At 41.2% G+C, this 27,522-nt stretch overlaps 1 protein-coding gene and 1 long non-coding RNA gene across 2 annotated transcripts in view; one reads left to right on the top strand and one right to left on the bottom strand.

Annotated features, from left to right (window-relative positions):
- The first annotated feature begins 1,249 nt into the window (after positions 1-1,249).
- On the top strand, positions 1,250-24,512 carry LOC128410943 (uncharacterized). Its single transcript, XR_008329641.1, has 3 exons — positions 1,250-1,394; positions 19,828-20,023; positions 24,431-24,512. It is a non-coding gene; the product is annotated as an uncharacterized LOC128410943 (long non-coding RNA).
- Positions 24,347-27,522, bottom strand: part of TTC27 (tetratricopeptide repeat domain 27) — an 83,798-nt gene continuing 80,622 nt past the window's right edge. Inside the window, exon 20 of the mRNA XM_053382819.1 lies at positions 24,347-27,522. Coding sequence (XP_053238794.1) covers positions 27,400-27,522 — 123 coding nt within the window. The 3' untranslated portion in view covers positions 24,347-27,399.

Raw genomic sequence — 27,522 nt, 5'->3', positions numbered from 1 at the left:
CTTCTTGATGACATTTTAGGGACCCTGCCAGTCAATACCATGAACAGCCAGCATCTACCTGAAACTTGCAGGATGGATTTTCAACCCTGGAAAAGAAATGCACATTTGAACCATGGGTGCTTCCAGAGCCTGGAATTGAAAGCCTAACATTTTTCCATCAGTGTTGTGACCCAAACAAAATGTATGTATATTTCTGTGGGTGATGTGCATGGCTATTCTAAGCACATCCAAGTTTTTGTTTGATTTCTTGGGTTCTTTCTAGAAGAATGTAGCTGAAACCCCAGTGTTTCCATCTTGCTGATCAAAATTTCCATGATTTCCAGTTCTGAAATACCACCCTCTCCCTTAGTCATATTTCAGTTCTGCCACTTACCCCCATATGTGCTCACTTAAATTTATCTCAAGGGCCTGCAAGTTGAAAATCATGCTTTGTTTCCACGTGTTTCTCCCCTTTTGGCATTCACTATAACATAGTCGCACGGCAAAGTCACATGCAGCCCCATATGTACTCTATTTTGCGAACTGCAAGGAATCTGTTTCAGCCAGTGAAAGAGTAAACTTATTCGAGCAAACCCATGAGGTGAGACAGATCATATAATATAATGATTAGTCATAGGAAAGTATGTGTTCCAGGACCAAACAAATGGCTATCACTTGCACAGATGGGTAGGGAGGAATAATAATCAAGATTTTTTGCTTTAAATGTCTATTAATTTACACTAGAGATGGGAGAGAAGTTCGGGGGAGGGGAGGGAGCGACCAGGGAAAGGTGGCACCTTACCATTTCATCTCAGGGTGTTGAACTGGGCCAGGCCGGGCCAGCGCACCAGAAGCTGTGCATTCATTATTGTAGACCGAATTCTGTGGCACTTCTTCCTCGCTGCGATTAGACAAGACGACTCCTTGTTGAACTTCTATTGAACCTTTCTACTTCAACAGGCAATTTTAAGGACATTTTCTGTTTTTCTGTTTAATTTCAATTGATAAATCTACTGCAAGCTTTTTATTTTTTTTATATACACCACTTAGAAACTTCACTAGGTAAGCAGTATATAAACATCTTAACAAATAAACAAAAGCCTGTGAAGTATAGTAATTATTTATAAATTTGCATCTATAGGTAACCCATACTGTAATCCTTATTAGGAGCAGGGAAGAGACATTGTAAAAGCCAACAGAGGGCCCATAATCTGACCCCTTCCCCTTTTCTCCACAGCAGTGGAGCATGCTCACTAACCTTTTTCTTGTAGGAAAATTCCGGAAGCCAGCTTGGAGGAGAAGCCAGAGAGCTTGGAAGAGGCCTGGATGTTTTGCCTTTTTCAAGAGTTGCAGATTTGTCCAGGCTCCTGCTCTACCATCAGATGTTTTTGGAGAGAGAGTGCCTGTAAGGAACTGTAAGTGTTGCTCTGATTAGGACCTGCACTTGGAACTCTGAGGTCATTTCAATTGTTGGATCTACAAATTGCTTTGTTCTTCTTTGGTTCAGTAAAAAGGTAAAGGTAAATGGCCCCTGGACAGTTATGTCTTGTCAAAGACGACTATGGGGTTGCGGTGCTCATCTCGCTTTCAGGCCGAGGGAGCCGGCATTTGTCCACAGACAGCTTTCCGGGTCATGTGGCCAGTAGGAATAAACCACTTCTGGCACAACGGAACACCATAATGGAAGTCAGAGCGCATGGAAATGCCGTTTACCTTCCTGCCACAGTGGTACCTATTTATTTACTTGCACTGGTGTGCTTTTGAACTGCTAGGTTGGCAGGAGCTGGGGCAGAGCAATGGGAGCTCACCCCGTCATAGGGATTCAAACCACTGACCTTCCGATCTGCAAGCCCAAGAGGCTCAGTGGTTTAGACAGAACGCTACCCATGTCCCTACTGCTGAAGATATGATACAATCCTGCATGGTATACATTCAGTGAGCCATAATGGCATATTTACAGATATAAGTAAGTATATGTTTAGTTTAGGGACGCGGGTGGCGCTATACGTTAAACCACAGAGCCTAGGACTTGCCGATCAGAAGGTTGGCGGTTTGAATCCCCACGACGGGATGAGCCTCCATTGCTCGGTCCCTGATCCTGCCAACCAGCAGTTTAAAAGCCCGTCAAAGTGCAAGTAGATAAATAGGTACTGCTCCGGCGGGAAGGTAAACGGCGTTTCCGTGAGCTGCTCTGGTTCTCCAGAAGCGGCTTAGTCATGCTGGCCACATGACCCGGAAGCTGTACGCCGGCTCCCTCAGCCAATAAAGTGAGATGAGCGCCGCAACCCCAGAGTTGGCCACGACTGGACCTAATGGTCAGGGGTCCCTTTACCTTTATGTTTAGTTTATAAATTATTTATGGCTTGCATTTTATTCATTTGATAGGCTGGTGCCACCATGGGTTGGAGGTCCATTTTCCATATGGGACAGAGTTTGGCTACCATTGGTGAATAGTGGTTACATTAAAAATTCATATAAATTAGCACATGCATTTCCCCCGTTGTTAATCTGTGGCCTCCTTTGGGTGTGAGAGATGCATTTCCCCTTTTTGGGTGGTCATTGTATGAAGTCCACTTGAAGTCCCTTACTTTTCATGGATCCAGCAAACTGTCTCCTTAGTTCTTATAGAGCAGGGTTTCCCAAACTTGGTTCTCCAGCTGTTTTTGGACTACAATTCCCATCATCCCTAACTAGAGAGATCAATGGTCAGGGATGATGGGAATTGTAGTCCAAAAACAACTGGAGACCTACATTTGGGAAACCTTGTTAGCGAATGAGCAGCAGAGAGGAAAGCAATATTATTCCCTAATATGTCAATTGTGATACATCAAGCCAGTGTTGGGAAAATCAAGACTATTTTTCTCGCCACTGCATCCCCCCATTCCACCCCTCACCCTCAACTGGCTTTTCTCACAAGGTAACATTGCTCTCTCTTCCCTAAACACGAACCAACGTCAGTAAGCAACAAATCTGGAAATCTCTCTAGGAGCCAAATCCCAGCTGGGACACTAAATCATTTCACAAGAATGTGTCCTACTGAGAGGTATTTGTATCCCAGTCTCATTACGCCATACAAAAGCGCGTTCCTTTTAAATAAAACAAGTTTTTTAGTCCACATGGCTAGGCGATCATAAAATTGCTACAAAAACAATTGCGATTGGCAGTCTCATAATGATCAGATAAACATTCTGGGCAGGTCTATCACTTAAAGAATTGCTTTAATGCTCAGGGAGAAAACAGATAATAGCACTTTGTGCAGTCATTGAAGCAGAAAGGAGAACATTAAACACACACACGTGTTTTGAGAAAAAGGCAAGACAGAATTTTCCCTCGGAAATATCAGCCACAGTGTGAAATAGTAAAAAAAACAACAAAAGTATAGAGGAAGGAGATTTCTAAAATAATCATTCACACTACTGGAGAATGATGAAATCACTTGGCATGTTTGCCTATGTTTCCTGAGTGCCAGCCTCAAATCATAGCTTGCTTCAGCCATTTTGTCACTTCAGGGGAACAGTGAAGCATATTTGCTATTATTGGCTGGGAAATTTAAAAACAAATGCATAAAGAGAAAGAGAATTCCCTGGGTGCCAAGAACCAGGCTTGGTGCAAGTACTCTTTGGTAAGAGAACGCCAGCAGAGATTTAAAATCACAAAATATGAAGCACAGTAAAGCATAGGAATATAGCCTATTAGACCTTTAAAATATACCTTCCAAAGTTCTCCACTTCCCCCAGCATAGAAAAAGATCACATGTTTGATAAGTTAAAAATCGTTTACTTACACTTCTTCAAAGGTCAGATTCATGTGATTTTCCATAGAGCAGTAAAAAAAAAAAAAAACAGGCAGCAAAACTTAGGTTAGTTCCAAAGTGGTGAAAGTTCCAAAATTATTTGTATAGGAACATAAGGATGGCTTTGTAAAAAAGGGGGGGCATGCAGTGTGAGCTTGGAGCAACCACTAGCTTGCCTGGTATTCTATTAGTTCCTAAAACCAGACAAAAATTAATGGATTGGAATATTTTCCCTGCTGAAATAAAATTTCCTCAGCCCTTGTTTTCGGTTATGCAAACATAGACCTGCTATTTAGTATAGAAGTCTCAGATGGTGGAAGTTTATAATCCAAAAGGCTGCTCTCATCAGCCTTCTGCCTTTTCCATATTTGCATAGGGGAGGGGATAAATGGTTACAACACTTGGGGGCATGAGTTGCTTTGGCTATTCAATATTGGAAACCCAAATTTATTGGGGGAGCTTTGCACATGGAAGGAAGCATAAAACAGCAGGGTCATCCTGTCAACTCACAACCCTTCATTCTCCGCATTCAATGTAACATTTGTTAACGTTGGGTGCAACAGAACTGCACTGTTAACTTGAGCAATAAATGTTCCTTTAACACAAACACCTGTCTGCACGAACATACTGTTGTAGTTGCTTCTAAACCACCACCTTCTACATATGTTTTTGTGTAGTTGTATACACACAGGGTGCAATTAAGTACAATCTTACTTGCCAAACCCTCCCTCCCTCAAGCTTAGTGGCTGACACAACAGAAGTACAGGTGTGTCGTTGGCAGACACAACAGAAGTACAGGTATTTATGACCACCTTGTGGGATTTATTTAGCAGGTGAAAGACTGCCTGCCACCTGTTTCCATCCTAACACCCGTAAAACAAGAATATTTCTAATTTGCATGCAAGGTTGGAAATAACATTTAGGGTTATAGCCATGTTCTGAATAGACCCATTGAAATTAATGGTCCTATGTTAGTCAGGCGGCAGGGGGAGAGGAAATGGTGGAGGGCTAAACGTGTGTCATTCAGACTGTCCTAAGCCAAGCTCTGAACCAGTCCCACTCCCCTAAATCTGTCTCTGCCATGCCCTCCAAGATAGTCCTGTGGCCTCAAGTGTGATAGAGGTGTTAGTGTAGTCTAAAAACAGACTTGAAATTATCGTTGAATAGTTTTGCCGCTAGCAAGTTTGATCCTAGCAACAAATTTTCTCCTCAGTGACAGACTTCTGTATGAGAAAACCTCTGAAAGAGTGTGCTGGTCACTCTGTCCGGATGGTTGAAGAGCAGAGAGGAAGAATGATTCTCTCTACTGTATATAGCTCTGTTTTATTTTCCTTAGGCCAGTAGTTATACAAGCTATAGTGTTAATTCTTCAATAAATACTTCAAAGCAGAACTGAAATGGGTGAGGTGTTTATTCCCACATGGGAAATCGCCAACAGATGAGCTGAACTGAGAAAGAAGATTTGGGAAGACTTTAGGCCGACTGAAAAAGGAACCCCAAATGATTGGCATAGTGCACTGACAAGAGGTTGATTGATGTCTGTCACACCAGTGTTGAAGAAAAAGGTGACTTCTAGTCCAGGTGACTCTAGTCTGTGGAATTGAAAGGTCACCATCTTGTGAAATGTCTGACTAGCCTTGAGAAGTGGAGTTAGTATGGAAAGGAGCAACAACCTTCTCTGTTGTGATGCCTGAATTACAGAAAAGTCTCTCACGAGAGGTTCAGCTAGCCAGCCTCCTATTTGCCTATTTTTAAATTGGTTCTTAAGACCATTTTGTTCCTGTTGACATTTTCCACTTAGAGCTTGCAATTATGTATTTATAATCTGTTCGCTGAAAAGTCTTTTTTTATGCAGTTTTATTTCTGCATTTATTTATGTTGGTCTGCTGTTTTATTGTAAATTATTGTACTTTAAATTTGTGATAATACATATATATTATTCTTTACTTTGTGAGCAGCCTTTTCCCATACGCTTAGTCCTAGGAAGGCAAAATATATTTAGTTAGTTATTGCCTTGTGAGAAATTTAAAAAAGGCAGAACCCCTCCTTAAAAATAAAAAGGGGTTCAAGCTGGGGTGTGGAAATATGTCTCTTTTTACGGATGTTACAGTCACAGATCACTGGCCATGATGTTTCATAGTCACCTTACCCAGATGGAAAATCAGATTTAAGCAACAACCTTGAAGATTAGTATGAGTACAAGGGGGAGGGGGAAGGAGAGGAGAGAACAGCAATGATGGTGAGTCCTTGATGGAGAATGACTTCACCCATTTACCCTTCCCAAAAATTAATATTTGTAAGGAACCACAGTGAGGTCTTGTCCCACTGTGAGGTCTTGTTCTCATAATCACTCAACCTTCATGGAATGCTTATTAGGTTCTCAAAGACACTTGGGCTACATGGATCTTTGCCTGATCCTCAAAGCAACTCTTAGGTTATAATATTTTTGTTACAGGATTTGTATTATTGATTTATCAGTATCTGTAATTAAAGCATAGATCTGTAAAACATAATATTTAATTGTTTTCTAAAAAATAATTGCACTTCTTTCCCTATGTTTTTAGCTGGTTCCATTTTAGGTGTAAGGGGCATTCAGTCCCTGTCAGGGAAAAGTTGGGATATAAGTAAGTAAATAAATAATAATTGATCATAATTGCAAAGTAAAATTCATATTAATGGCCCTACGGCGTGGTCTGAGAGGACCTGATACAGTCATGTTTGGGGTCTGGTCAAGGCTTGGATGAGAAACTGCCTGGGAACCAGACAGTATCTATGAGGGAAGAAAGGTGGGATTTAAATGTACCAAATAAATTAATGCAGAGTAATTAATGATTTTTGTTTGTATTATTTTTTAAAAGACGTCTAGAAGGCTCCCTGAAAATTCATCAGCATTTTCATGGAGAGTTTCACCTAATAAATACATTTTTGTATGCAATGTTGTCTATTGCACATACATCATAAAGACACCACAGTCTCTGCTGTGCCTCATTTCCAAAGGAAATATGAACCCTTGGTAAGTGCCTAAACCCCTGGAAACTCGCACCACTCGGAGATTAGGATGGCGTGTAAGAATATGCTATAAAATGCTAGAAATCAAAGTGAGAGGCGTGGCTGATTTACCCATCACTGGCTGTCACTTGGCATCCAAAGAAAAACACTCACAGCTATTCCAGGTTATGGAAGATTCTAAAGGACACATTGCTAATTCTAGAAAAGCATGCTGCCCAAAATTGTCCTTATAGTTGCCTCCCAACCCACCCACCTTTTTCCTTTTTAAAGTTTTGAACATCTGCTCTGACCATCTTAGCTTCAAGGAGGATTATGTGACCTTTTGTCAATGGACGTTAAAAATAACAGCACCAAGCTGATAGATTTTGCACGGGCTTTGGGTGATGACTTTTTCTACCAGCAAATACGAAAAGAAGAAGTCAATAATGGGCGGTTAAAACAAAACAAACATTTACCCATTCTACCCTGTAGAATAAAACTGGGGAACAATAATTCAAATAATTTTTTAAGAATATTTAAGTATCACATACCAACTTGCTTTCTTTAACAGGCAAGGGCCTAAGAACTGTCCTGTCTCATTACAGGGGGTGGGGATTTATGACAGGACTGTTCATCTATTGCACTTAGATTGTTAAATACCTCCCCCAAAGAGATCCTTCACTGAGTTTTCAGCATGCAACCAGAACCAGACTTTTCTTCAAAAAAAATTCTGCTGTCTTAGAGCAGCAGCTTAAGGAATTTATTTTCAACAGCTGTTGAAATTTTGCTAATGTTAAAATTTCATTTCATTGTTTTTATTTTATAGTTTTAAATGCTCTTTAAAGCTCCTTAAGCAGTTTACAGAAAAGCAGGGTATAGCTAAGAGTAAACATGGAAATCATGCTTAAGTAAATGAGCCAGCATGTACAGTGATAAAAGACTGGTCAAGTGCCAGGGGTGCCAACCTGGGTAAAACATAGGACAACAGTGGCGAACCTAGGGCACGCGGAGCCCTCACTGGTGGCACATGCGCCATCAGCCCATCCAACTGTTGTTTTGTTGTTGTTTCCATTTGTTCTCCCACTCCTCCCCATGCTACTGCGTGCATCCACTGCTTAAACCCGGAACTTTTTTTCCCCTTGCTGGTAGCTGGCGATTGTTTTCAGCGATTGGTCTGTTTTTCAATTGGCTGCGGCAGTGGCTGTTTCTGATTGGGCGTAACAGCGTTCATTATTTGACCCCTCATGATTTTTCCCCCTGCACTTTTTTCCGATGCTGCGTGGTCGTTCCCAGCTGCCCCCTCCAAGCCAGGCCTTGCCCATTCCCTTCTGCCTCCCCCCCGCTCCAATCCTCCACAGGCCCCTTGCCTCCTGTGGGCCTGACCTGTCAAAGCCAAGCCTATTCACAGGGTTGTTGTGAGGATAAAACTGGAAGGGGAGATCAACCTTGCCACTCTGATCTCACTGGAGGAAGAATGGTAGAGAAATGGAGTAAATAAGCATGTGAAGCACATGCAGCTAAGCTATGGATTTCAGCAGCTCTCCAGACAGAGTTTCAGAACTGAATAGCATCCAATGCACTCTATTTTATTTCTAGCAGATGTCATTATTCCTTGTCAGAGAGCACAGTCTCTTCGTTACAGCATATGAACCTAGTTTCCTACAGTTATGTAAGAACAAAGGATAGTAGCCAGAGACAGGCTTTTTCTCTGGAAGGAAGAATTGACTGAAATTGAAGATTTCGAGAGATCACTGTGGTAATTTAACAATGTTCATCAACCTTGGGTTCCCAAATGCCGTTGGGATAATGGGAGTTGTAGTGCAGTAACATCTAAGGACCCAAGGTTGAAGAACATTGATTGTGAATACATTTTCGTTATCATTTTAAACGAAAGTAAACAAAACATCCAGAGCTGAATGTTAAGAAGAGGAAGAGCAGTAAGGGGAAGTTACCGATTCAACAGTTGAGCTGAATAGACTTTTAATCAAAACCATATTATCATGCCTGTATTTTGGCAGAAATATAGTTGAAGAAACAACACAGAGCTACGGCAGGTGTATAGCAAATGATCATTATTGACACACCCACTGTTACTTTGGGATTTATGATTTAATAGCAATAAAGAAAGACAAAAAAGCAAAAAATTAAGTTGTAATCAACTCTTCCCTTATGGCTACAGAGTATGTGGATTACACAAAATGTGGTGCCATGGTTGGATTAACTTGAGAGGCCATTCTATCTGACCTAGGCTTTGACAGTGTCATATATCAATATGGCAAAAAATAACGGCTTAATAAACACATTTTCCAGTTTAGTCTCTCTTTAGATCAATAATCCCTGTCAAAACATCTTTATTTATACCTCAGTTATTTCTGTGCTCTAGTTGCATAACAAAAAGATGTCAGAACTTTTGGTTTGTATTTAGAGATTCTCTTGGTCAGTCAGATTCAAAAGGCTTTCTAAAAGGAAAAGGAAGCTTAACATTGTTAGATCAAAATGCACAATGCAGTTTTTTAAAATAAATCTCATTATTGTCAAATGCCAGTTTATGGGGGAAGGGGGAGACCAGTCTTCCAGCTGCTATCACTGCTTCTGCCAGAAGTCTACCATAAAGCTAAATCAAATGGCAATAAATTACCGTTAAGCACAAAGTTTAGGAACGCAGTTAGCACAATTTAAATTATTTCAAGCAAGGAAATGTCTTTTGATGGTCACAAAGAAGCAGACGACTCTAAATTAAACTCCATAAGCTTAGTAAGCTAAGACTCTATACTTAGCTTTTATATTTATGAATTAAAATGCAGAATGTTTTACAAAGGTCAATGAAATGCAGACCATGACATGAAGAAAATAATGCAAAACATAAAATAACAACAGTAAAATGCACACCAGAACCTTAAAAAAATCAGGGTCAAACCAGACAGTATTTTTAAAATGAAATGCAGCCCTTGGAGACTCCCAGTTTAAGTGGAAGAATGGTGTGAGAAAGGGGATACTTAACCCTTCCCCTTCCTGCTATTTTCTCTGCCAAAAATAACCACCTCAAGGGAAGGGGAAAGAATATATAAAAATACAGAATCATTTTATAGGGTAATTCTTCTATATGATATACAATAAAAGGCTTGGATAGTCTGATTATTTTATTTTAGCCAATCTTCATTCTCTAGTTCCATTTGCAAATCTGCTTCCAAATGAGACAGCTCCGCTGATTTGGTGTCCTGAACCCCTGGCCTACCTGGCAGCAAGTCGGTATGTCAAGTCCAAAGTCCAGGGGTCAAGCCACACAAGCAAAGTCCAAAGGTCAAGGAAACACAATCCAGGGTGAATCCAGGTAGCTAGGTCTGAAGTCCTGCAGTCAGGATACCGTCCAGAGTCAAACCCAAAGCACAGTCCCATAGAGATCCAGGAGCATCCAAACCAAGTTCCGGCGACAGTGAGCAAACACAGCCCCTCAGTTCTGCTTCCCTTTTGTACTTTGCTGATTGCAGCATCTGGGCTTGATGAGGCAGGTGACCCTCACCTGCTCCAAGCCTACTCCAGCTGAGCAATCACATCCCTCCTCCCAGAGCTAGTGAGCCCCACCTGGCCAACTAGGAAGCTGGGCTGTGGGCCCTTGCCTGTCTCAGCCTCCTAGAGTGCCACTCCTGCTGCTCTCTACACCTCAGAGCCCAGCCTTGCTGACCCCCGACCTAGTATGATACAGAGCGGGCCCCTTCTTCCCCCCAATGGCCATTGATTCCCACTTCAACTATTGGGTAAGATTGATTTGATTCTTCCCCACTTGTTTATGATGTAGATCTTCACTCACCCCTTCTTTCCTGACTCAGGGGGTGGGCACCATTTCACTTCAGGTGCCAAAATGTCTCCATCCTTCATTCCAGTCAGATGTGAATTAGGGTCACACAGGAAAGCACCTGTTGATTAACTTTGGTCAGGCCGGCTCATATTAGAGAAGGTATCATGGTCCCAAATTGTGCAGAGCTTTAACAGCCATAACAATTTCAATGTTTCTATTTTGTTGTTTACTTGCATGTTTTCATTAATCCTCTAGGAGTAACAGGTAGATGTGGTTTTGCAACCCATCAGTATTGTTCCAGCTTAATGTCATATCCCTGGCTGGAGAACCAGGGTGCAAAATATCAGAAATGAGGCTTGTGGCATTAAGCTAGCAAGACAGAAACCTAGACCTCTCAACACTTTCATTAAATTCTTGGAAAGATTTCTGAAGTTTGTTAAAACCTGCACCACAAAAGGTGCATTTCAAAATTTTAAAATAAATACTGATACCAAATATATATGCTGGGCAGCACTTTTGTAAATAAATTGCTTGACAAGACAAGTACAGTATACATCATCATCATTATTATTTTTTTACGGACAAATCCACAACCTGACTAACCCAAAGGCTTTTCATTTAAAACGATCTGTTGAAGCCAATGGGACTGAATTGGCTGGAATCCAAATGCTTCAGGTGAACTGGGTTGTGAATTGGGCTACCCATCAATCAAACAACTATACACAGCCAGTATGAAATAAATCACTTTGTTCACTTTTGCAGAGGCTAAATCAGAAACCCACAAAATCCAGTGATACTACTTTTTAAAACACTTCTGTTTTTAATTAACTTAGATGACATGGGTGTGGTGACTATTGGAATTATTGGTCAATACAGCCAAGCTCTGATTCTTAGTAGAACTGCTGCTTAGCATTCAAATATTCTAAGAAATACCCCCTTTTGTAGTGAAATCAGCATAAAATATATAGTGAGATGCTATTGTCCATTTTGTTCGTAAAAGAAAATCATTGCTTTAAAGATAGTGGAAGCTTTAGTGCTTGATTTAGAGAACAAACTAGATTCACCTTGAGAAATAATTTTAAATAGGACAAATGTGCAAAGATCTTAACAGATCTATTGAACCAGATACCGGGATATTGAACCTAACATTATGACATATTAGGTTAGATTACTGTAATGTGTTGTACATGGGGCTGCCTTTGGAAACTACAGCTATTCAGTAGCCAGCTTTAGGGCTGGCCCAAGATATTGGGGGGGGGTATGGCAACCCGCCCCGCCCCCAAGACTCATAACAATATTATACCAATTTGGGGTTGACTGTTAGTTTCTCAGCACAGTTTAAGAGCAGTTTTTGACCTATAAAACATTTTATGGTTCAAGACCCCAGTAACTCCTGGGCCATCTCTCCTCATATGAACCAGTCTGGATTTTGTAGTCTTAATCAGAGGTCCTCCTTCATGTGCTCAGTTTTAGGGAGTTGGAAAGGGTGACCACACAACAGCAGATATTTTCAGTGGTGGCCCTGCTCTCCATTTGTGGAATGCTATCCCCAGAGAAATACATCTGGCGACATCATTGTTTGTTTTTAGACACCAAGCTACGCCTTTTTTATTTACCAAGTCCTTTGATAGTTAAGTGGTGCTGATATTTTAGTGGTAGTGAGGTAAGACTGGTTGGATGATCATTTTATAAATGTATTGTACATTGTTTTTAAACTTTCTGGCTTAAAATTAATTATATTTGTTTGGATTTTATCATGATAAATTCCTTTGAGACTTATTTGTATAAAACAACCGACAAATATAAATGATGGTGATGATGATAATAATAATACAGTGGTACCTCGGTTCTTGAACAGAATCCGTTCCTGAAGACCGTTCTACTTCTGAAACATTTGAAAACCGAGGCGCAAAGGGCTGGCTGCAAGTTCAGTTGGAAAAATTAAACACACAGCAGAAGCTGTTCCACTTCCGAAACACGTTCAAAAATGGAAGGAATTACTTCTGGGTTTTCAGCATTTGAAAACCAAAACGTTCGGCTGCTGAGACACTCGAAAACCGAGGTACCACTGAATAGTTGATAAGTCTTGTACCCATGAGGGCAGGGGGAAACATCATAATGGGTGGGAGGCATAATCATGGTGAAATTATGGTTTAAATCAAACTATGACTTAGCATGATATACAAACCATTTTGTTACTGTAAACATTTTCTGTGTTCAGACTTTTTTTTAGTAATCAAGATGTCTTAGACTATCTGTGTAACCAATGCCAGCTTTCAATGAAAATAACCAAACAGTGTATATTATCTTCATCAGTAAGTGAGTCCCAAGTGTCTTGTAAATTATGGGTCAGGAAGAATGGAATGTTATTGATCTTCTGAGTATTTGCATTTTTATTTTACCTAACATCTATGCCAATCTTATTGGAGTATTTTATTATACCACAGTGTATCCAAGTGTGAGCTCAGTTTTCTATGTTTGGTCACTATGGAGTCCTTCTTTAACACACCGTAAATTGTTCCACCAAACTCGTGAAAAAAATAAAGCAAAAAAAAGAGAGAGCTGAACTAACAAACAGAATGATTAATAACACAAAGGAATAATTTTAGAGACAAGGTTAGCACATAAAATGATGATGTCTCGTGCAAAACATAGGTGAATGTGCTCCAATGTTATAAAAAAGTAAGAGAGAGTCTTGTGGCAACTTGTGGCAACTTAAAAGTAAGAGAGTCTTGAGCCAGTGTGGTGTAGTGGTTAAGAGCGGTAGTCTCGTAATCTGGGGAACTGGGTTCGCGTCTCCGCTCCTCCACATGCAGCTGCTGGGTGACCTTGGGCTAGTCACACTTCTCTGAAGTCTCTCAGCCCCACTCACCTCACAGAGTGTTTGTTGTGGGCGAGGAAGGGAAAGGAGAATGTTAGCCGCTTTGAGACTCCTTAAAGGGAGTGAAAGGCGGGATATCAAATCCAAACTCCTCCTCTTCTTCTTCTTCTTCTTCTTCTTCTTCTTCTTCTTCTTCTTCAAGACCAACTTTTTTTTAATGGCATAAGTTTTGTGGTCTATACTCCACTTTATCTGATGCATGTTGTGGAGTCCTGAACTGGCAAGCAGAAATACATATGCAGGGTGTGGCACGTGGAGGAGCAAATTTAGAGGGAAATTAAATGACAACATTTACCTGAAAGTCAAAGTTACCCTGACCAATTAACACAACAGTGCGGTGACCAGATAGTGAGGCAGCGTTGGTGATAAAACAAATAACCTGGGATTGGTAAGCCAATAATCACATGCAATGTGATTAAAAACAAAACAATATTGATTCAAGCCACAGGTGACATAACTGAATTGCCTGATAAATTGTAATTAACAGTTTCCCACTGGAGTTTTCTGTTGAAGTCTCTGTGTTCTTGTAGGGCCATTTTAAGGTCAGTTACAGAGTGCCCAAGTATGTTAAAATGTTCTCTGGATATTGCTATTTCTGATGTCCATTCACTGTTTTTGCGGAGGCTGGCTTGTTCTACGCACAGTGCAGATGGGCATTGTTGGCATATGATTGTATGCACCACTGGAAAATGAGCAAGTGAATGGTGTGGTGTCTGACATTATTAGCTTTGGTAAGAGTGTTGCCCAATATCGATATGGGGGCAAAGTTGGCATCCTGGTTTGCTGCTGGGCCTGGACCCTGTGTTTGTGTCTGTATTATCTGGCTTTCTGTGGCTAGGAAGTAGCTGTTTTAGATCATTGTGGATGAGAGGGAGGACAACTTGAGAAAGGGCTGCTATATTCTCCTCTGACTGTTGGGTCTTAAAGATTTTGGGGGTGATTTTAATCTGAAAAAGTATTGATTTTTTCCCCAGTGCACAGATTGAATGTATGCGTTGCAAAGGGGATGGTGAAGCATTTCATGTGACTTGCTCAAATATCAAGTTGTGTGAGAAAAACCCATGGTTGGCCAGCATACAGTTTTTGTGGTAATTTAGTCATAGGGTCAAGTCGTACTGCATGTTCCTCATGAAGACAACCAGCCTGTAAGGGATAACACATTTTCCTACATTAAATAAATCTCTCCAAATTACTACTTGAATCAACCTTTCGTAAGGAGTCACCAGCCATTGCAGTCATGAGCTGCTTTCACACAGAAGAGAACACACTTGGGCTTCTTTTCTCAGCTGATTTAATTCACACTTCATTTTTCATGCCTTCTTAATTCTTGTCAGAAATGTTGCTTTCAAACAAGCCAACACCCATCTCCTCTGTATTCAGCAACCAGCTAGCCAGTCAAGACTCATGAAGCAGACTGAATTAATAATCACTCAGATTGTCCAAAAACATTGTAGCAGGTATATTATGGAAATCTGGAAAGTATGTTCTGCAGTAAATTACTCTATAGAGTAATAAACAAAATTAAATTACTGAGATTCAAGTAGTTGCTGTCCTGATCAGCAATTGATCAACTAAAAAGGAAGGCAGTCAGGTCAAATAATCCCAGTAACACAGACGAAAGGAGGTTAAAGTATAGCTTTAATAAGCAGTTATTTGATACAGAGGCCTCTGATTAACCTTCATTCCACACATCCCTTCCTCCCAGTAGTATGTAAATAAAATGTCTTAATTTGAACATGCTACACCTGGCTAGAGACTGTTTATGTCAGGCTGATCATCCTCCCAGTTGGGTGCAAGTATTTTTAACAGTTCGTGATTAACGATAAATACAGCAGATATAGCACACCTTATATTTAACTAAGCCAGTTGTTTTCTATACCCAAACATACACTTGAACATATAGTTGACTGGAGATGAACACTGTGCAGCCAGACCTATTAACATGCCAGCCACTCCTATTCTTGCATATGCAAATCATTGAGACTTAACGCAGTTTCAATATTTCCCCATGGTGTAAATATTTTTGATACCTAATATTTTAGTATTTACATGTTGTTATTAAAAGATGGCGAGGCAAATTACTGGAGGACAAGTCAATCAAAGGCTACTAGCTGCAATGGCTGTGTTTTACTTGCACTTTCAGAGGTAGTATGCCTCTGAATGCTGAATGCTGGGAGTCACAAGTGAGCAGAATGCCATCGTGCTCAAGTGCTGCTTGCATATTTCTGACAGGCACCTGGATGGCCACTTTGAGAACAGAATGCTGGACTTGGTGCGCCATTGGCCGGATCCAGCAAGGCTCTTTTTACATTTTGATGCTGAGGTTGAGGCAGAAAACACAGACAAATCCAGACATATCAATCCTACATTACCAACACTAGTGGCTTGGGTTGTATCTGGATGTGAGAATCCCTGACTTGTATCCCTGTTTCATCGTACTGTGTTTTATTGTATTTTGTAAACTGCCCTGAAATTCGGCAATGAAGTGTGGTATACAAATATTTAAATTAGTAACTAACTAACTAATAAAAAATAGCTGAAACTCAAACCTAACCATGTGCCCAAAAAATAACAGGTAAGTTACAATTTTTTTTATTAGAAAAATGGAGACCAGTAATAGAAAAACCAATACTGGTCACAAAGTGAGATAAATACTCTTATCATTTAATTTACCAAATTCAATGGACAAATGCTGCTAATATAGTAAATAACAGCTTATGAAGTAATGAACTGTAGAAAAAAAGGATTAATGTATACAGTATTTTGATTCTGAAACAAGCTTTTTTGTAGCAAATTGTAATACAGTAATGTGATTCCTAAACCTGAACTAACAATATGGAGGGGGCCTTACTTTGGACTGTGTGGGAGCCCTCTCCTGTTTTGAGAATATGCCCTCTCTAAAGACCGGAGCTAGATTGCAGTGCCATGATGATCTTGTAACTTTTTTAGAGCAGATGGGAAACCTGTGACTCTCCAGATGTGGCTGGATTGTTGCTGTTGTTGTTTAGTCATGTCTGACCCCATGGACCAGAGCACGCCAGGCACTCCTGTCTTCCACTGCCTCCCGCAGTTTGGTCAAACTCATGCTGCTAGTTTCGAGAACACTATCCAACCATCTCATCCTCTGTCGTCCTCTTCTCCTTGTGCCCTCCATCTTTCCCAACATCAGTGGCTGGATTACAACTCTCATAATCCCTTGCCTTTGCCCATGGTGGCTGGAGCATCTGATGGGAGCTGGAGTGTAACAGCATCTGGAAAGTGACAGGATCTCTACCTTTAGAGGCGTCAATGCAGGGACTCAGCTTGACTTGGTAGATGTATTGTACGTACCACGCCCTCTGAGAAGCTTGGTAGTGTGGAGACCTGAAACTACTGCAAGAAGCTGCTATCTAGCACTTTGCAGGCACCTACCTCATCACTGGTTGTTTCCTCCAATTGCCCCCACAAAATAATTGTGAGTGCCCTAAGTGTCATCATAAAAAAATACTCAGGTTTCATCTTAGAAAATATTCAGCATATGAGTATGAAGGTCAGTTAAAGTGAAACCATTCCAAATGTTCTTGCCTTGAAAGTGTCGAGCTCAGTTAGCAGCTGAAGGGAGGACGGGGGTATACATTTCACAAGTCCCTTCGCATTGCACTCTTGGTGTTTACACCAGACTTCAAACAGAAGCTTAGGGAGGATCTTCTGTTTGCCTTTGGGAACAGCTACTATAAATCTTTCCCTGCTGAAGTCAAGGTATGACATTTTAAAATATGGGATAGATGCCTTGGAGTAAAATTATATTGCTGTAACTTAGGTGTCAAGCTGATGCTTGCTGGGTGTGATAGATCCATTTTAAGGGCTCTCTGGAAAGGGACTGTAACTGGCCAATTTTTTATGAATAACTTGAGATAAAGGACTGTCAAGAAAAATTAATTAATTTTAAGGCTGCAATCCTGGACACGCTTGTATGGAGTTAAGGCCCTCTGAATGGGCTTACTGTTGAGGAAGTAAATTTAGGATCGGTGGATAGGGTTCTGGATGCAGAAAGTAAAAAAGCGTAGGTTAATGAAGCTGGGAAGAAAACTTTTTGAAGACCATGCACAGAAGAGGAAGAGGAGATAACCAAAGAGTGCTTCTTCTGTTTTTTGGTATCCTGTAACACTTACTTGAAGAACCATTCAAATCCCCAGCTGGCACACAAAAAAATATTACATTCACATTGCACAAAGTAATGTTTTCCCCACTATAGGGTGGGGCCACCCTTGTGGGTACCGGATACATGAAGTGGGGAGACGCTAAGATTCGGAACCAGGTGATGCCTCCCTCTCTACGCCAGCCATGACAGAGTTAGGAAAAAGGATCCTAACAACTTTTGTGATGTAACATTGCATTCTAATGCAGGAAAAACTGTTTTGCTCTGTTGTTGTCTCCTGCATGGTTTGGAAGGAGGAGAGTTGGCCTTTTCATCTATTCTCTGCTGCCATATAAGAAGGAAAAGAGAATGTGCCCATTTCCCAATTATCCTTTCCATCCACTCACATCCCACAAGTATACTCAGAGGAAGACCATTCTAAAGCAAACCACAAAGTACCAATTTTTATTTTTATTTTTGTTCTGGGAAAAAAGAGAATGGAAAAAAAATTGGGTGAGAGGGCTGATCTGGCAATGTTTTGGGGTTTTTTTCTGGCAGAAGCACTGGCAGATGCTGACAGGTTTTCCAGGCCATCTATGCAAACTGCGACTTCATAGCTGGGGGGGTGTTGCCTGAGGTCAACATTTAGCAGAGACTTATATACAACATCCCAATCCTTGCTCTTCAGCAGTAAAGCACAACTCTCAGAGCTGAACTGAGATCATTGGGGAGGGCAATGAGCACAAACCAGCAAGGCAGGAAATTAAAAAGCAATGCTCTTGTCAAGGACATGGTTTACCAAATGGAAAGGGTGAAATTGGTGGAGACACCCCTTTCATTTTCTATTATGCTGCCCCCCCTCTCTCTCCCCCCTTCCTCCCTCTCAACCCCCCACATACACTTTAACTCTGGTAAATGATAACAGTTAGAAGAGTTCTACACTATTAATAGTCTCAGAAATGAAAATATATTACACTCTTTTTGGGATTTCGTTCAAAATCAACAGATCAAAGCGTTGCTTATATAGGGCTGTACAGCAGTGTCACATTCAGACACTTACCAGGCCCTCACCTGCCTAACTTAAGAGCTAAAAATACTTAAAAGAGCTGCCATTCTCTTGGGCCTCAAGCATTTTAGCTAATCTTTTCTTGGTGCATACTATTCATTTATTTAAGACATTTCTAGACCACTTACTTATTTGCATTTCTAATCAGCGTACAAATAATCCAGAGAAAGTGGAATAATAAAGATTTATCATAAAAGCAAACTCTGGGTGAAATTCAATGTAGTGTGCAAGGAATTGGGGTATGTGTGCATGGAACAAGGTTTGCTCATGCAGTGAGACTTCCCCCTTTTTCTGGGTTCCCCCCAACCCTCCAGAGCAGATTTTAGGGGGCATGGGGGAAGAGACAGGGGGGGTCCTGTTGTGTGAGTGGAGCTCGTTCCATGCATGCAACAACTTAATTAAATCTCTCCAAATACCTTAAAATGCTTGCTGGTATAAGAAAGTCATAGCCGTGCTCCTGAAGTTCGTAAAGCTTCGTAGCTGGGCTATTTTTATTGGTTTATATATCGGTTTCACAGAAGTCTTCCTGGTAAAAACTGTAAATGCGCATTGATCTGAATATCCACGAGCCAAAGGAGCAGGTAGTATTGTTGCACAAAACTAGCAAAGGAGTTCATTAAGTGCTTTAATAGGTACTTACTCTATCCTGTATTATAGACCAGTCTTATCATCTTATTGCCTGTGAAAGGGAAAAACACATGTTGCCTATAGGCGCCTGAGAGGCAGGACTTCCGGATTCATACTATAGCCACTACAATACACTAGTTTGCGTTGTATGTGCTGATGTTTCAAAATTGCTGTAATGTAGCATCTCTGCAGGTTTTTTCATGTTACAGTAATTGGAACATAAAAAGCCTTATTGTCCAAGTCATCCACACTGTCATTTTCACTGCCTTGTCATTCAAAAGCCCTGATCCTCTAATTAATATAGTAAGAAGTTCTAACAAAACTGTGCCTAGTATTCCTATATTTGCATTTACTTGGATCACATATATTCTCACACGGTGTGTCCAGGTGCAAAACATGAGAATACCGTTCACATTTCCTTCCCAGGCTTCTGCAACATAGCAGTAGCTCAGCCAGTGATTGCAAAGAGTTTACAGACGGCAGCTTTTGTTTGCCACAGGTTTTGCTGATTTTGTTCTTTTCCCTTTCTATGAATTTTGTTTTGGCCAGCTTTAATAATTACATTTTTTTTGTCCTACAGAGATTTCTGACCACCGTCACTGAAGTGGATTCATTTGTGGGATGGGCAATAAAAGCAAAATCCAAGCCAAGTAAAAGAAGAAGAAGAACCACCACCCCTCCCGCTCTTCCAGCTGCTGCCTTCCATCGCAGACAAAGCTGCCAACAGTTTGACCCTTATCTTAAAGGAAAATAAGGTGAAAAATATGTGTGGAGAGGTAAGTCAGACTGACCTGAGTAGAAAGTAAGGGAGTGTCAAAAGCAGGCAGCCCTCCAAAAACAGTGAAGCAGCAAAAGGAAACACATTTGGGTTCATCCCTGTCATTAAGGCTGAAAAAACATAGTATTTGAGCAGATCTGGAAAATGCCAGCCATCCTAGGGTTAATTCTCTGATTTCCCCTGCTAATGATATTAAATTGTTTGTTTTAGTTGTGATGCCTCTAAATATTCCAACTCCCTTTTATATAAGCAAGCACTTTAGCACCATTAATACTGTACTGGCTGTCAGAAAACTTGGCTGCTATTCTTTTGCAGAGATCATTGCATTTGTTTTGGGCCAAGGGATGGTGTAGATCAGGGGTGTCCAACCAGTAGATCGTGTTCTGCCGGTAGATCCCCAGCTGATCCTGGTAGATCACAGGATCCTTATCATGTACGAAAAGTTATGGTGGGGGGGAAAGCTAAAAAATTCTGTGCAGTCCTCCTCCAAAAAGCTCAACAATTCTGGGCAATCTACCTACCCCACGCACGCTCCTCCTCCCTCCAATGACAATTGGTAGATCACTCCCAGTGTTTTTATACTGGGAGTAGATCACAGTCTCTTGGGAGTTGGATATGCCTGGTGTAGATGACTAAGACTTGCAGGTCACTAGAGTTTACAGTAAGGCAGGAAGAAGGGGGAGAAGGGGAGGCTGATAGCAGCCACGAGGAAAATCTTTTGCGATGATGCAGGCAAGGAAAATTGCATTCAGGTAACGAGAAACTAAAAAACCACAAAGGGTCTTTTTTAAATACGAGAGCAAGCTTAAAGAGACATTTATACAAAGCAGTTTTCATGAGAAATTATTCAATTTCTTAATAAAGTTTCTTTAGAAACAAGCAAACATGAATTCAAGTCAGAGATAATATCCATATTTAGAACTAGGCCAGAGAGCAATCTTATGCGTAGACGTGTAATAATGCAAGTACTCCACAGGATTCATTTATCTCTGCGCGAGTCTCCAGTGGTCTAGCCTTTCCTAACCTTGTGTCTTCCAGATGCTTTGGACTACAACTTCCATCCTGTCTGCCTGTTGTCCATGCTGGCTGGGGCTGATGGGAGCTGTAGTCCCAAACATCTGAAGGTTATCAACTTCAAAGGCAGCTCTAAGCCACATTAATGGTACTGGAGCAGACCCACATATTATACGCAACAAGGACCTGCCATGGAAGCCAGCATCTTGTGGCAAGTTTTCCTCACTCTCCTTTGAAATGTGCAAGATCATTTATATTCAGCTGCTCATCTGCAGCTTCAATGCCCCCACCCTCATAACCTGCCATCCCCAGATAATTGGCTGCTGCTGGCAAGGGTGGAGGAAACACGTAATGTGAGTGACCCCTACCTGTTTGTGGGGAGACTTGACATTTGGTTACTTAGTTAAATTTCTAATAGTAATATTAAAATAATAAACCATAAAAATAATAAACCCAAAACAATGAGCAGCAAGAACAGATATTCTGCAGTAAATCCAGTCATGACTGAGTAACCACTCAAAATGTTTGGGTAAGCAGGTGGGGCTTAGCCTGGTGCTGGAATGTAAAGTAAGTTGACTTTGGGATGATGGCATTCAAGAGTTGGGCTATCACCATGAAGAAGGCCCTCTTGTGTCACCACTTATTATACTTCCCCTGACAGTAGAATGAGATGGGCTTCTCTCCTATGAACTAAGGACACAGACAGGCTGATAACAGGCTTGGGTGTTCCATTAGCTACCTAATTCTCAAGTTGCTTAGGGTTTTGTAGATCAACACCTGCACCTTAATTTCAGCCCAGAAATGAAGTTCTTTCAGGATTGGTATTATGTGGTTGTGCTGCACTCACCAGGGGCTTTGTGCTAAGTATGACACCAAGTCCTGCCTGGAGCCAGTGGCAATGGTAATTATGTTGCTACAAATACAATTTATTTACTACAACATTTTTGGGGGTCAAATAGCATATTCTGAATAACTAGGTATTGGGGAGAAAAAGTTCTACTGCTTTTAAAAAATCCACATTAATCTCACATGCATTTTAATTATTCTCAACTAGAGAAATGTCTATTCCACAACCATTTTAATGAGATCTCAAGTTAGTTTAAGCTGAACGGAACCCCTTGCTCAAACTTAATACAATTGTTATTAGGCTTAAATAATAGGAGTTGAACTATCTGCAGTCTGGAAGGATCACTCTTTTATTAGCATAGCCGAGGGATTAGCAGAAATGTTTGTCTAATGAATGCTGCTACTATATTTGAGTGCATGCCTGAATGAGCTTCTTGTTGATTGAAACCTATCTATTTATAAGCACTTCTAAACATTTAAGAAAAACCTTCCTGTGTCGCACAGCACTGTTGCTTGGACCGTTAGGAGTTCATTGTTTTTCCATTTGTGACAGATGTCCTTTTAGGAGGTTTTACACATTGTTGAACTATCTGTGTGCCAAATTATAGGTAATCACAGAGAAAATTTACCACATATCCACATTTGCAGAATTTGTGAAACAGAGGAGTGGCAGTTTTCACCAATTGGCAGGATGTTACAGCCACTGGGCTTACCAAGTATTTGGATGTGCACTGTGGAATATTACCACTTGGTAAATAGCAAGCAGGGACATGGGTGGCGCTGTGGGTTAAAGCCTCAGCGCCTAGGACTTGCCGATCGAAAGGTCGGCGGTTCGAATCCCCGCGGCGGGGTGCGCTCCCGTCGTTCGGTCCCAGCGCCTGCCAACCTAGCAGTTCGAAAGCACCTCCGGGTGCAAGTAGATAAATAGGGACCGCTTACCAGCGGGAAGGTAAACGGCGTTCCGTGTGCTGCGCTGGCTCGCCAGATGCAGCTTTGTCACGCTGGCCACGTGACCCGGAAGTGTCTGCGGACAGCGCTGGCTCCCGGCCTATAGAGTGAGATGAGCGCACAACCCTAGAGTCTGGCAAGACTGGCCCGTACGGGCAGGGGTACCTTTACCTTTACCTTAAATAGCAAGCACACTCGTTTCCTCCTGCTTTCTTAAGGTGGCTTGGCCTGTATTATTCTTTACCACTCCCGGGATGCAATTCCAGGTTTGAGAACACCTGTGTAGTGCCACTGTCACCTGTTTTCCTTCACAGCTCTCCTCAAAACCTACTGTTTCATGAAGCCCTCACAACCCCCTGCTCTGTCTCAATGTCCAGCCACAAAAAGTACATGTAACTGCATTTGCTCTCATACATTCCTGTTCCCTTGCTGACTCCCCATCCTGAACCTTTCTTGCTCACTTTCAAACTTCAGATTGTGAGAACTTTGGGCAAGGACTGTACATGGATAGTGTTGTATGAATTCATCCATATGTATCACTTGAGTCCTATCACACATTAAATTATCTGTATGCCCAATACATTTAATTGCCTTAAAACACAGGCATGGGATAAATGGCCAGAGTTATGACCTAGCAACACCTGGAGGGCCATGTGTTCCCCTCACTCCTGCCTTATCAGAAAATAAAGCATCAAAAGTCTTAGCAGTTATGGCAAAAGTAGCCTTCTAAGCCAAGGAGGGTGGGGAAATGGTCCCTAAGGATTTAGGACTGATAACAAAGCTCTTGCAGTAGCTGATATTTAACGTATACCTTGGCACATTAACTGCAGGTTTTGTGATAGGTGTTACTGGCGAATCATTCAACAAAAGGTATAAATGCCATGACACAGGTTCTCAAAAGATGGGCCAAAACCCAAAGTATGTTTCAAGGACCTTATGATCATCTTACCAAGATACAATCACTCGCATTACGAACCATGCAGATCACCTTACTAGAAAAGTGGGTCAGAAAGACATATGTATTCCTAATAAATTAAATGTTGTGCTATGCTCTTGTAACAGGACGATAGCATCCAAACGCTATACCTAATGGATAAACAGATTTACTGCTTTAAAAGTTTAAGTGTATCCTCTTTGTACTAGCCCTTCCTTTGTTACAAACACACAAGCACAGTATTTTAAAATAATATTTTCCAATCACCATAGGCATTTAAAAATGATCTTTGGAACAGGCAGCAGCGAATCTGAGTAATCTTACTGACAAGAATTCCAGATTAGTTAGGCCTGTCCCCAGTTTAATTTTTTCCTAGACACACTCCAGTTTATTTAAGTACTAAGAATCCAAAGTGTGTGCCACTAATCCCTATTTTTTGTTCTCTCATTTGTTCCTTTAACGCTATTTGGATCTTGGCAATTGAAGACGGAAATATCACTGATATTTATAATTACTCAGCAAAGCAGAGATTTGTTAATTTCCCAGTATCACAGAACCACATATATTGGAAACCAAAACTTTGAAAAAGGTGGCTTTATTTAAAATGTTTGGAAGATACCCTGATGAAACCATTAAATCTTGATAATATCAATTCTTTTGTAGGGAAATGATCCAAATGCCTAGAATTTACAATTATCACATTTTTACTTCTCCTCTTCAAACAGTATGCCATTTTATGGATGGTGAGTATAAAGAAACCTGAATAATAAAAATCCTAGAACTAAATGTTAATGCTGCTTGGTTTTACAGATAGAAAGATGCAAGAAACTGGCAGAAAGTGTTGTTCAGTGGTACAGCAGATGTTTCCAGGAAGTAAACGCCAGGTTCAGTCCTGGGAATCCCCATGTAGCATTGATGATGATTTATTGAATTTATATACCGCCCTATACCTGGGGGTCTCAGGGTGGTTTACAGAATAGAATCAAGATATAAAATCACAAAATACATAATAAAAACAACAACAAAGCCCTCTCCCCAAAACACACTTTAAAAGGGCATAGGATATAAATCAGATTGAGGAGATTCCATGTCTCCAACACTGAAGCGCTATTGTCAGTCAGTGGAGGCAATACTGAGCTAGGCAGACCATGGTCAGATTCACTACAAGGCAAATTTCTATGTTCATATACGTGTCTTATCCCCTTGGGAAGGTTATGTGTACTGACCCTAGGTCTATGTCCTTCCACCAGCCCCAGTCCCTGCTGCCCATCTACATTATTTCCACTTGGGACCCTTTATAGGAGCTGTTGGACTTATGAGGTTGAGTTCTTTGAGACTGAGAACGGAAAGGGGAAGAAGTGGATCAGAAACCATACATTAGTCGCTGGAGTGAGGTATACTACTGGAGTTGGTCCCCCTTCTCAGCCTTCTCAGCACAGCCCTTTAAGTACAAAACGACCCAGCCTAGAAAGTTTTTAACAATGTTACTGATTTTTGTGTGTGTGAATCCTGCAACTTTTTACACTAAGTTATGGCGGGAGTGGGGGGGGGGGAATGCACAAACTGATGACAGAGGACTCACTGAACTCTCCTTGGAGTGACTTCACCATTCGTGAACGTTAATTATCATTCCTAGAGAAAGCACCATTCCAAGGATGCTTGCAACCCAGGCCTTATTATAGAACTGTTGCACGAGAAAGGTCATCTGCTGCTATACTGCAGCTGGACGCTCTACAGCCGGCTTCTGCAGTGTGAATATCCCCTCCCACTTCATCTGTAAGCAGAAAAGGAAACAACAGGATGCCCTATCATGGCTCCTCTGGGACGTGGAAATAGTGCAACAGGAAAAGGAAACAAGGCTTTCCAAATTCCAAACGTGGCTCACAATCCAGGCTTGGGTTTTTTTTGAAAGTAGACAAAATGTACTGTATTTCCACCTAAAAACATTAAGTGTGAACATGAAAAACAAAAGCGGAAAGACGAAAACTTAGTGGTGGAGGTTGTGCTTTGCATGCAAATAGTCCCAGGCTCAATCTGTGGTGTTTCAGTGAAATGATTGAGGCCTTGCAGAGACTATACCAGGCCAAGTGGGTAGTTCTTGAGTTAGGCAACTATGTGTTCACTCAAAGGCTACTCCGTCCCCAATGTGGCAGCGTCTGCAAAGGCTCTGTATTCTACTACTGCGCCCTTTTCGAAAGTGGGAAGGGAGCTATCTCAGCCTTGAAACGTACATAGGGGTGAGGAAGGAAGTGGGAAGTGTCTCTTTCCCTCTTTTCTCTCCCAATTCTACTAACTTTTCCAGGGTGAGCAGAAAGCAGAGGGAACAATGGTGGGGGAGGATGTGGAGAAGGGAAAGTGCCCTGTAAAAATGTTTATGACAAAGTAAAATGTAAGAGTCAGCTGACTTGATTTGATGGGGGAGGAGAGGAAAAGAAAGAACAGAATATTTTTGTGTTTTGCTCTCTGAATGTTGTATTCTCTCAAGACACCATTGGGAGCTATGTGCATCAACACCCACCCACCCTCATGCATATCCTACTTTATGAAGTAAGGATAGGATTGTGAGAACCAGATCCTTCAAACAGACTCTAGAAACTTTCACAAAGGATTTGATAAATTCATAGAGTATAGGCTAAAGGCAATTAAACCATGACTCTAAGACTGACACCTCCATTTTAAAAAGCAATATACGTCATACTATCATCCTGGTGATAAACAAGAGGGATAGTTGGCAGGGGCACCTGACTTGTCAATACTAGAGACAGAATAAATAGCCTTGGTCGGGTTTAGAAAAGGTGGCTCTTGTAGGCACCCATATTTAGGTTAATGAGGAAGGAAAGCTGGAACCCATTTCCAGATCAAGTCCAGTAGCTGCTATTGGTCAAACTTAGGAAAGTGGGACTATGGATTGCCCCGTTACATTTGAACCTCAAAGTCTGCTAGAAAACCAGAAAAACTACACACCATTTTCCAGAAAGAAAAGGAAATGGTGGGGATTAGGATGCAAGCTATTGTTTGCACTGCCTTTGTTGTGTAGCTTTATTGGGAAAGTGCTGCCCATTTTCTGCAAATGCTTAAGCTTTGAAAACCACAATACCAAAGGATAACACAACTGACACATCCTTCACAATTACATTTGTTTTAAATTCCACAGAAGAGAGCCATTTCGTTTTTTGTTTGGTTTTCTCAATCTTTCCGACCTTCCCCCAATCTCAATTAGAAACAAGAGCAAAATGCCCCCATCCCTTTTCCCTTCTAACATCAACAGGACTTAATCTCTCCTATCTGCAAAGTGCACATCAGTGGACAGAAGCCAATTACGTGGTGCACTCGAGCAGAACTAATCCTAAATAAAAGGGCCTTCTAAATAAAAACCAGTTAGTTTTGTTCTATAAAACCCAGGCCAACAGAAATCACACAAACACCGAAAATGACAATGAACAGGCCTGACCTTGAAAACACTTTACAGTCCTAGCAATGCTGGCTGCAATTAGAAGCTACGTTATATGGAAAAATATTTATTAGAGAGTGGCTTGGGGTGTCTGATTTACTGCAAACTCATTAGCGCAAACTGTAGCCAACGAAGTTTGCCAACTTTGCCCTTCCTTCCAGGAAACTGGATCTTCTTTTTCTCAGGTCTGATTTCTTAGCTGGTTGCTAAGTTCCTGCAATTCCACTATCAAGTTCTCCATAGCTGCCACTTCTTCAGCTAGGTCACTGGAAACTTCTCCACTCACTGTGTCTGCAAAAAGTTG

Source organism: Podarcis raffonei, chromosome 3 (genome assembly GCF_027172205.1).
Source record: "Podarcis raffonei isolate rPodRaf1 chromosome 3, rPodRaf1.pri, whole genome shotgun sequence".
Taxonomy (NCBI): Eukaryota; Metazoa; Chordata; class Lepidosauria; order Squamata; family Lacertidae; genus Podarcis; species Podarcis raffonei.
This window is presented reverse-complemented; position numbering and strand designations above follow the sequence as displayed.